Here is an 11201-nt window from a genome sequence, read left to right on the forward strand (position 1 = left end):
ATATCCGTTAATAAGGCCATATTTATATGAACATACCAAAATGGGCCTAAATATCAAAGCCCAACTAGGATATATTGATGACCGGTGACCGAACCATAACGGTGCTGGAACTCGTTACGTGCCTACGTATGATCAACCAATGATATTAGGCCACGTATATCACATACGCGTTTGACCCAATCAGAAGCCAGTGATTGACGCGGCCATAATGAAACCGAAACGCACTCGGTTTTAGACTTGGCTCCTATAATTACTGTAGAAAGCGGCAAGATTTATATCGTAATTCTGCCAATTGCTTTAAAATTTCCGAAGAGGAAAAGGGAAAACGTCGAGAAATAAAGAGATCGGTTGCTGATTATTTGCTGAGTTTTTTGTTTGGAGCTTTAACGGATAGCCGATCTCACTTTAACAATGGTACAATTTCTTCTATTTGTTATTTTGCTATGATTTCCGCTTTTTTATAGCTGCACGCTTGTGAATTCTAGATGCTTCGGTTCGGTCATCTTTCATCAACTATCGCCTGTCGGTGTTGATCGTGTAGTGTTGTATATCGATTAAGTAGACTGTAGCTAGTTAATTATTCGTTAAATTTGAGGCGGTTTGTGTATAGGTATGCTTAATTATTTGAAATCTGAAACGAGAATCATATGTGAAATTCAATGTGGTGGAATAGCAGAATAATCATGTGTATCCTCTCATTAATCCTGTCCTTGATTATTTGCAATGTCTTCTTGCTAAATAGGATTTTGAACAAGTTTGATAATTAGACTCAACGTATGAAAACAAAAGCATTACATTACCCTCGATTTTTTTTGTATTACCTCCAAATTTGTGTGCTTGCTATGTAGAACCAAGATTCATCCACTTTACTCAAATTAAGCAGATTATCAACTTCATGTTTTGTGTTACCAATGAACGAGAGTTTGTCAGTTGTGATTGAAAAATAAGTAGTAAAGAAAAATTGAGCACAGCTAAAAGAACAAGAGTGGCTAAGATAATTAATTAATGTGGTTATAAAAACTTTTTTTATTCTCATTCGCTCCATCTGTCTGAGTATTCATCAGTTTTTGGGAAAGTATATTGCTTGAATAGTTGGATTGCAGTATAGAAAATTGAAGTAAATAACTCACATTGTGGTATTCATCAGTTTTTGGAGAATTTATTGTAATTTTATCGATACAGACAACTTCAAGGAGGCTTGCTGACAGGAAAGTGGAGAGGTTTGAGAAGAACATAACAAAGCGAGGTTCCGTCCCTGAGACCACTGCAAAGAAGGGCAGCGACTACCCTGTTGGCCCTATCTTGCTTGGGTTTTTCGTTTTCGTTGTCATAGGATCATGTAAGTATTTAATCAAATTATGAATTTTCTTTATATTGGTAACAGAGTATCTTATTCTCCCACATGTGACATTAGATTTATGGTGTATGTTACTCTGTGCTTATTTAAAAAGATTCTTTGCTAAAGTGCATGCCTATTTTGAACTGAACTATTGAAGAGTAGTAGTTTGTTATATCTTGACAGTGAATGACATTATCTTTTGTTATGGGCAGCACTCTTCCAGATAATCAGGACGGCGACGAGCGGAGGTGTTGCTTAAACCTGATGGCCGAGGGAAGGCAGAGGTGATTTTGTGGTTATGTACTAGTTTAGTTGTGAAGCAACATACCTTGCAGTCATGTAGTTTTAAGACTCCCAAGCCTCTTCTAAAACATTCGAATAAAGTTTTCTTTTCTAATCTTTTTTGAGTCTCTTTTTGGCTGTGTGATATACTCCTATATCTTTACCTGTTTCTTGATATGACACATGTTTAGGTTATCTCATATGCTAGAATAGAGAACCAGATTCTTCGAGTTTTTACTTGCATGATCTAACTTACTTTTTCCTGATTACGCATATATCTAATGTCATGTCCCTTATTGAGGATTTAGTTATGAGCCTTTTTAAGCATTAAATGTAGAACGAAACATGATTCAACCAAGCATGAACATATAACATAAAATAAGAATTGACCATTTTACTCCGTATAAAGGCAGAAGGTCAAAATCACCTTACATACATGGAGAGAAGGATTGGTATTAATTGGTTTTGTTGAAGTTTGAAGTGAAAAAAAACGAAAAGAAAAGAAGAGACTAAATGAGTAGTTGTTACACTAATGAGGTTATTTGCCTGTAGGCTGGCTGTGTGCATCAAATTCACTCTCCATTTTGGGCACAAGCATCAGATCTCACCATTTTTTTGGTCAATTCTGTAATTATTGTTTAAATATCATACACTTTCCAATCGCCAACAATATTCCAAGGTGGTGTTCGGTTTGCTAGATAAAATAATACCAACATACAATTTAGGATTGAGTTGTAAGATCATTTTAGTTATAGGGGTTAGCTATGACTAATTATCTCATGATTATCCATCTAGGATTGAATTGTGACATTAAATCTCATAAACCAAACACACTACATATTTAATCCGGAATACAATCTTGCAAACCGAACACCCCCAATTATATTCCTCAACAAGTTTTATAACGCGCACACACACCTGAAAGTAAATGTCGCTAGATTCTGGAACAAAAAAAAAACTGCTTCGATGTTTGAGAAGACAATCTGTATCTATAGAGTCGAAGAAGGCAGAGGCAGTAGTTTCTCTTTGGCGAACTGGATTTGCATATAGTAAGAAAAATTAAAAATTCTATGTTCAGTTGCTTGCATCCGTTTATGACCAAAAGAAAAAAAAAAGAATTTGAGAGTTTTTTCTTGGTGCCGGCCCAATCCATATCATTCTCCATAAGGGAGTATTTTAGAATTTAGAATATTTTCTTGTGGTGAACTAAATTTTTTTGACTTTTACCTTTTACTACTATACTGCACATATATATCAGAGGACTTATTTTTATTTTTAATTAGTTGTCAAATAAGACAAAAGGGATCGACAATGTGCATTTATGGCAACCCAACAAGTTTTAGATCAGTTAGGATGCAGGTTAAGCGCGTTAAAACTTTTTTAGATTCAAAATTTTAATCCTAACCTTTTAAATTTACCGATTTATTCGAGTTAGATCACGAGGTTTGAGTTATATCCATATAGATACTATGGTGAAAATAGTACCATGGTGAAAATAGATAAATAAATAATGTGATATATCCATGTAGATTGACATCCTTCGTGCCATCTTAAAATAGATAAATTAATAATCTGATACAGTGGCGGAGCCAGAATTTTAATAGTGGGGGGCCCAAACTACCATTGAATTTTTTAAGTGCCAACGACACATAAACAACTCAGACATGAGCAATATATAAAGCCACATGTGAAAAAAATAAATGATGAGAAAATTAACTAGTCTGAATAGATTTTTTTTAAAGCATAACATCAATTTTACAAATATTATATGATATATTTACATATTTATTAGATCAAAGAGTTATTTTCTATTTTAGATTTTTTATAATATAGAGCATCACATTAAAATATATTTTATCCTATACTTCAATTATAAAATCATTCTTATGATAAGAAATTTAAATGAAAATTACTAGTTAAAAAAAATTAATAAAAGTTAAGAATGTGAGAGTCCATAAAACATTAATGAATATGAGAAAATCAACAAAAATGACTAATTTGAGAAAATAAGAATAGCCACAAATGAACTACGAGCATAGCTTTAAAATCGATTTTACTAAAGTTATATTATACTACTACAAGCATATTTTTACATTTGTAGAGCTAAATAATTCTTTATTATATATAACCATAAGTTATATTATTTAAACAAAACTAATAATATTATAAATCCAATAAAACAAAAATGAATAGAGAATAGAAGAAACAGAATTTCCAATAATGCGCCCGGAAGGATTCAACCTCTGCACCACATGAACAGAACACTGGAACTTGGTCCACCGGCGCTAACTTTATATATCTTTAGTGCTGCATATATATGTTATATTGAAAATACACAAATGGCTGAGGGGCCCAAGGGCCCCCCTGGCCCCACCGTGGCTCCGCCCCTGATATGATATATTCATATTGATTAAAATAATACTACTAATATGATCATATACACATAAGGTCATAAATAAATAATGTGATATATCCATGTAGATTGACATCCTTCGTTCCATCTTAAAATAGATAAATTAATAATCTGATATATCCATATTGATTAAAATAATACTACTAATATGATCATATAAACATAAGGTCATAAATAAATAATGTGATATATCCATGTAGATTGACATCCTTCGTGCCATCTTAAAATAGATAAATTAATAATCTGATATATCCATATTGATTAAAATAATACTACTAATATGATCATATAAACATAAGGTCATCCGCAACGCTGTCTCTTATCCGTCTCTTAATTGTCTCATCTCTTCATTATTCATTGGCCCCAATGTACTTTTCATCTCATCTCTTAACTAAGAGACAACACCTGCAACCCTCCATCACTTAACCATCTCATCCCTTAACTATTCATTAAATTTCATCTTTTATTTTTATTTCCAACAAATTCAATTAATAAAAACATACTTCATTAAATAAAATAAAATTACAACTTAAAATTCTAAAAAAATAAAAAACACATTAATAAAATCCTAAAAAAAACATAATTTAAAATCTTCCTTTGAAGCGCCGCGGCTTCCTCCCGGTTACGATGGATGTAAGTCCGGGATCGCCTTTGAGGCGCCGCGGCTTCCTCCTCCTTCCGACGTCGATCTTCTGCTAGCGATTCTTTCATTATTCGACGCATTTGCTCAAATGGATCCATGAATGGATTAAATTTGGGAGAAGAATAATGTTTTGAGATGAAGAATGTAGAGTGTTTGAGAGTGTTTGAGTGAGAATAGAGAGTTTTTTTGTGAATTAATTTGTGGGAATGATTTGATATTTATAGAAGTGATTGGGGGCTTAAAAAAATTCAAAACAAATTCAAAAAATTGTAAAAAATGTATATAAACTGCTAGTATAATTCAGAGATTTTTTTGAATTTTTTTCTGAATTAAAAAAAGCAATAAAAAATACATTTTCAACAGAAATAAACGACGCCCACTCGCGGGCCGGCGAGTGAGCGTCACGGACGAACCACAGCTCGCCACGTCGCCAACGCGCGTGGCGAGATAGCTCGCCAAGTGTCTCTCCGCGACGAGTTACAGGGACGGGCTGGGGACGAGACGGAGCCCGCAACTCTGTCTCGCTGCCGTCTCGTCTCTCCGAGACGAGATAGGGACCGCAACAAGACGCGTTGCGGATGCCCAGAGACCAACCAGTAAAGCAGGCGTTAAAATAAAGAGAATGAGATCTCGCAAGTTGTTGAGCTAAGCATCGAAATACACCAAAATTAATGCAACCAGATATAATGTATAGTAGTACTAATTACTATAGATACTTTATTACTTCAACAGTTTATAGTTGAGTGTCAGAAATAAAAACAATGACAACAGTTGCTCAAATAATTATGTAGTTAAACTATCAAGTGGTCCACTTAATTATTTAGTCCCTTAATTACTTATTAAGATGTGCTCTTCAGATTCGCTTTACGGTCAAAACAATTATACTTATACCATTCAACTCAAAAGTTCAAATTAAATACTATATATTGCGTTGTTTTAGGAATGGGTGATTTTGTGCTTAATATATACGCATATATATTCTCTCAAAAATACACATAAATATAATACTATATGCCTTTAAAAATTACATAATTAAAATCTTAAAAATTAAAAATTACATAATTAAAATCCTAAAAATTGAGATTGAGAGAGTTGTTTGGTTTAGTGTCATTTTTTGTGTTTGAAATGAGAGTATTTATAGATTAAAGTATGAATTTTGGGGTAAAAATAATGAAAAAATAAATTAAAAGTGTGGAAAAAATGGATATATTTTATTATGAAGTGGGAAAATATTTTTTTTATTAAATCTGAATTTTTCAGATTTTTTCAATTTTTTTTAAAAAATAATAATAAATGATAAACCAACGGGCCAATCAGAGCATGCCACGTCGACGCCTCGTGCTCTTGCCGTTGGCACGGACGTGCTCTATGCATAGAGCAGCGCCCTGCCGTCGGCAAGAGCACAACGGCGGACAGGGCTTGTCCTTGCCGACGGCAAGAGCACGTCCGTCGGCAAGGACACCGCTGTGGATGCTCTTATTCGGAATTAAATATATATTTATACGATTATAATAGTTGAGTAATTTTGGCTATTCGAATCTTCATTAACAAAAGAGAGAAACTCTAAAATAGAGCAGTCCAGTATCTTAATTATAAGTAATAGGCGATTAATGTGTAGACATTGCACTATTTAGTAGATCCACCAAGTATTATGGGTGAACTCATTTAAATCATGCATCCAAAAATTTTGATTTTGTTTATATACATCACTGACACACACAAATACATATTATTATGTGTATAGAGGGCAGCTATAGGATCTAAATGAAATAAATATGCATGCCACGATCTAGCTAGCTACACTTATTTATATTTAATGTGTAGTATAAATTATGACTGCATTCAGATCTGTAACACGGAATATACTAGTGAAGAATGGGTTTATGTTTTTAAATTAAATAATCCCTCCATCCCTAAAGAATATACACTTTGAGTTCGGCATGAGTTTTAATGTAAAATTAGTAAAGTAAGAGAGTGGTAGAGAGAAAAAGTAATTTAAGTATTGTTATTGGAGAATGAGTCACACCTCATTAGAAAAAAAAAACTTGCTAAAATTGGAAAGTGCATATTCTTATAGAACGGACTAAAAAGGAAAGAGTGCATATTCTTGTGGGACGGAGGGGGTATAATTTTAGCTATAAGATCGACGTGAGGTTTGGTAAATTAGCATGAACATAGTCCCTCAATTATTATTTGCCTTTTCTTCAATAGGAGTGTAGGACCCTTGAGCCAGTATCTTTGAAGTGCAAATTGACAAATATCAAATCCCGGTTCATTCTACACTTTTCAAAACCTGAAAAATTAATTGATAAAGATGAAATTTTTGCAACTACAATTTATCTAATCATTCTCTTTTTGGCTAACTATGCAATGATGTGGCAACCGGTTAGAAACACGTGGATAAAATGGCATTGGACAAAACAACATCGTCTAATTAAGTTTAAAACAACGTTTTATCCACTTGTTTGAAATCGGCTGCCACATAAGCATGTAATTTGCCGAAAAGGGGAAGCGGCATGAGATAGTTGCAAAAATTTTATCTTCGGTGATTTATTTTTCGGTTTTGAAAAGAGTGGGACGAACCAAATTTGACTATCTTTCGTAATTTATTTGGCAATTTGCCTTTTTAAATAGTAACTTCTATGTATTAAATTATACTACTACTAGTTTTTATTAAGAATAACAGTAATAATGATTACAATAATAAATTTCACCAATTGATTTTTTTTTTTTTTTTTTACATTTTTAGGTAGAAAAAAACTGCTCTATTTTTTTTTGGAATTCATTGTGAGCGTACATATATTTTGTCCAACATACTATATGGAGTAGTTTGACGAAAAAAACGTGTATCAGTAGTTGTTATAGATGCAAAAACAAAAGTAGTAGTAGTAGTACTTGTAATTAGCTTCATTCTTTTTGTTTTCCCCTATGTGGGCAAATTAGAGTATCAGATAAATTTGAGATGTTCCAATTATTTTACTGTATAAAATAGACATTCATTCTTTGTTACTACTGTATCATTTATGAATATATACTAGCCCATTTTATTCGTCTCTCGAAAATCTTAAAACAAATGAGCGAATTTCAAAAGCTCCACGCAGCCAGGAATATAGAAACGCAAAGATATACATTTTATGCATCAGTCTTGTTTAGTTTTTGTTATTGTTACTTTTATATATATATATATAGGTCCATGATCAATTGAGATTTTTTAAGCTAATTGAGAAATGAGATGCAATCTCAGCCACTCATTTTTATTAAATAAGTGGTCCAGAATTTGCCACATGAAAAATATTTTTAGATTAATTAATTATAAAAGGGCAGAAAGGTAATTTCATATTTTAATTAGGGATTGTGAGGGTGCTGGTGTGTGTGCTTCGTGAAGTTGGCTTCAACAATGGTGGCTTCCAGCGCTTTCAGAGCGCTCCCGATCTCCGCGAAGAGCTCCGGCCGACCGTCGCAACAGATCGACGACTTGATCTGCTCCGATCCGTCTTCAATCTGATCGACGATTACCTCGTCGATCTCGCTCGGCACGCCGCTGCTGATTTTGCTCGCCTCCTTCGCCCTCTGCCGCTGCTCCTTCACGTGATCCACCACGTGCCCCAATGGCGCCGCCTTGTCCATATATATTGATCGGAATCGGTCAATTCAGTGAGAATTTTGATTCGATTTTGATTCGATTCGAGAGAGACAGAGAAAGAGGGGAAAATACCTTTTCGGATTTAGGGATGAGTTTGCGGAGAGTTGAGCGATTTAGGGATGAGTTTGCGGAGAGTTGAGCGTTGATTCTGTCTCTGCGGCGTTTCTCGGATGTTGTTTATTTGTTGAAAATCTGCGGCATTGGCTGTTGGTTTTTGGGTGAACAAATTTGCTGCTGACATTATATTGAAACTTCAGTTGTAGACATGTTGAAATGTAGGAGATGCTGGTTTGTTGACATTGTGAATTGAAGATGAAAATTTAGGATGACATTTTGTAGGTGCCTTTGGAGGTCTGTTGACATATTGACATTTGCGTTGCTAGTGACATTTCTTTGAAATTTATGAATACATTATGGGATGTTTTTTGCTGACATTTGTGGAATTAGCATGAGAACATACCTTGACCTTCGTAAGACAACTCCATAAAATACCAATTTGGTAGATGAGATTGTATAGAATATTGACATGTCATGTCAACTATGGTACATATCGTGTCAACTACACGTACAAGCTATGTCAACTGTGTTACAAGCCATGTCAACTACACGTACAACCATGTCAACTGCACATTGAAACCATGTCAACAACAATTATAAGTTATGTCAACTAGACATACAAGCTATGTCAACAATCCGACACATTAAAACACGAAATGACACTTATACCCCCGTGTTGACATAATGTGATAGCTGTTGACATTTCGTTAATCTTGTGGATTAGTGGCTGAGATTGCATCTCATTTCTCAATTTAGCTAAATAATCTCAACCTAACAGCACCCTATATATATATATAGTTGTGATCATATGATAACTCCTAAATATCGTAATAATCCTATAATCAAATCTGAACCACACATATTTTCTAATCTTGTGGTTGAGATTCAAACTTAGATTTACTTCATAAAAAAAAGCGCGGGGTAAATATGTCATTTCCCTCATTTAATTTCTGAATTTCGCCAAATATCACGTAAAATGATAAAATGATATATATTAGGTTTATTGTATAGAATGATAGTTTTGCCGGATAGAATGATACTTTTGACTGATAAAATGATACTTTTGACTGATAAAATGATACTTTTGACTGATAAAATGATATATGTTAGGTTTATTGCATAGAATGATAGTTTGCCGGATAGAATGATACTCTGAGTTGATAAAATGATACTTTTGACTGATAAAATGATAAAATGATATATGTTAGGTTTATTGCATAGAATGATAGTTTGCCGGATAGAATGATACTCTAAGTTGATATAATGATACTTTTGAATGATAAAATGATAACTGACAAGAATTTATTATGCATCCACACGATTATGCAGACTATCAAAACACAATTCAATTTACTCTATCCATGTTGAATCTAGTCCACAACCAATCCACATCAATATAAAAGACTCGGACGCCATATACATACATACATACATACATACATACGTGTAACTGAACCTCATACATCTTTATATCATGGGAAATAAGATTTTACGTATTTAACTGAGTGAAATTTGGATACGTAAATTTTATCATGAGCGAAATTCAGAAATTAAATGAGCGAAATGACATATTTACCCTCTGCGCCTTTTTTATGATGGAAAGCTAAGTTTGAATCTAGACCACGTGATTTTAAAAATGTGTGGTCCAGATTTAGTTATAGGGTTATTACGGAAATTGAGGTTATCATTATAATGCACCCCTATATATATATATATATATGGATGTATTCATTTCCTTTTTGTATGTTTTGTTCTTTGTTCTTTTTAATCTCAGCCTCACGATTTTGTCATCCGACCGTTAGATTAATGCCACGTGTCATTTAATAATGCAGATTTCAGTTGAATAATGCACACCGACTAATAATGCACCATTATAGTGTAATAATGCAGATCATCTGGACCGTTGATGAATGAGATCTAACGGCCCATATTAAGAAGAATAAAGGATCTAAGGGATGAATATGAGAATAACGCTCCCATATATATATATATATATATATTAATTTTATTACAGTACTTACTACTTAAAAATTTATTATTAACATCATCAATTCTATAAAATTAATTAATAATGCTTGATTTGCTCTTTTTATTTAAAACTTCAAATAGAATAATAAATTATGCTTTAATTTTTATGTGAATTGTTAAATTTTTTAAAAAATGTCAATTGTAATTTTCATTATATTGAAATCAAACTAAATATATATAATAGATATAAATGTGAATAGAGCACACGGATAATGCTCATGTATCATGGAGTACTCTCCACTTCTCACCTAAGTTCTTATTTTTTTGGAGGTCCCAATTAAGTTTAGTCATTTTTTTGACAAAAAATAAAATATTCTATCAATTTTACTTAATTCAATTATCTACTTTACTATCTCTTTATCGTTCCTACTTTATTCTTCTCTCCTACTTTTCAATACAACTTTTTAATCACCATGTTCAAATTTTTTAATTCAACTTAGTTAGGATGGATGGATTAGTATTAATCTATATGTGAATAAATAAATAAATACGTAGCCTTTATTGAGCCGTTTGATTGGAATATCTATCGGTTGAGTATGAAACTTATTATGCATAAGGGTAAATATGTAATTAAAGCAAAATTTCAGTTATGGTAGTAGTATTATTCAATATAACCACTTTTTTTATTTATCTAATTTAAAATGATTAATATTTATTTTTGAAATTCAATTTCTCTCTTCTTTCTTCTTACTACAATTACTTGACATTTTACTACACTCAACAATACCACTTAAAATCAGAAAGTTGTTATCTTTAATGGGACGGAAAGGGTATATTTTGTTTACCATGTTGATTC

At 32.8% G+C, this 11201-nt stretch overlaps 1 protein-coding gene across 1 annotated transcript; it reads right to left on the reverse strand.

Moving 5' to 3' along the window:
- Nucleotides 1-8022: 8022 nt before the first annotated feature.
- Nucleotides 8023-8587, reverse strand: LOC121766648 (transcription factor bHLH51-like). Its single transcript, XM_042162924.1, has 3 exons — nt 8573-8587; nt 8393-8485; nt 8023-8304 (listed from the first exon to the last, which is right to left on the reverse strand). Exons 1-3 carry the CDS (start codon nt 8585-8587, stop codon nt 8023-8025), a joined length of 390 nt encoding a protein of 129 aa, XP_042018858.1.
- Nucleotides 8588-11201: the final 2614 nt, after the last annotated feature.

This window comes from Salvia splendens, chromosome 15 (assembly GCF_004379255.2).
Source record: "Salvia splendens isolate huo1 chromosome 15, SspV2, whole genome shotgun sequence".
In the NCBI taxonomy this organism is placed as follows: domain Eukaryota; kingdom Viridiplantae; phylum Streptophyta; class Magnoliopsida; order Lamiales; family Lamiaceae; genus Salvia; species Salvia splendens.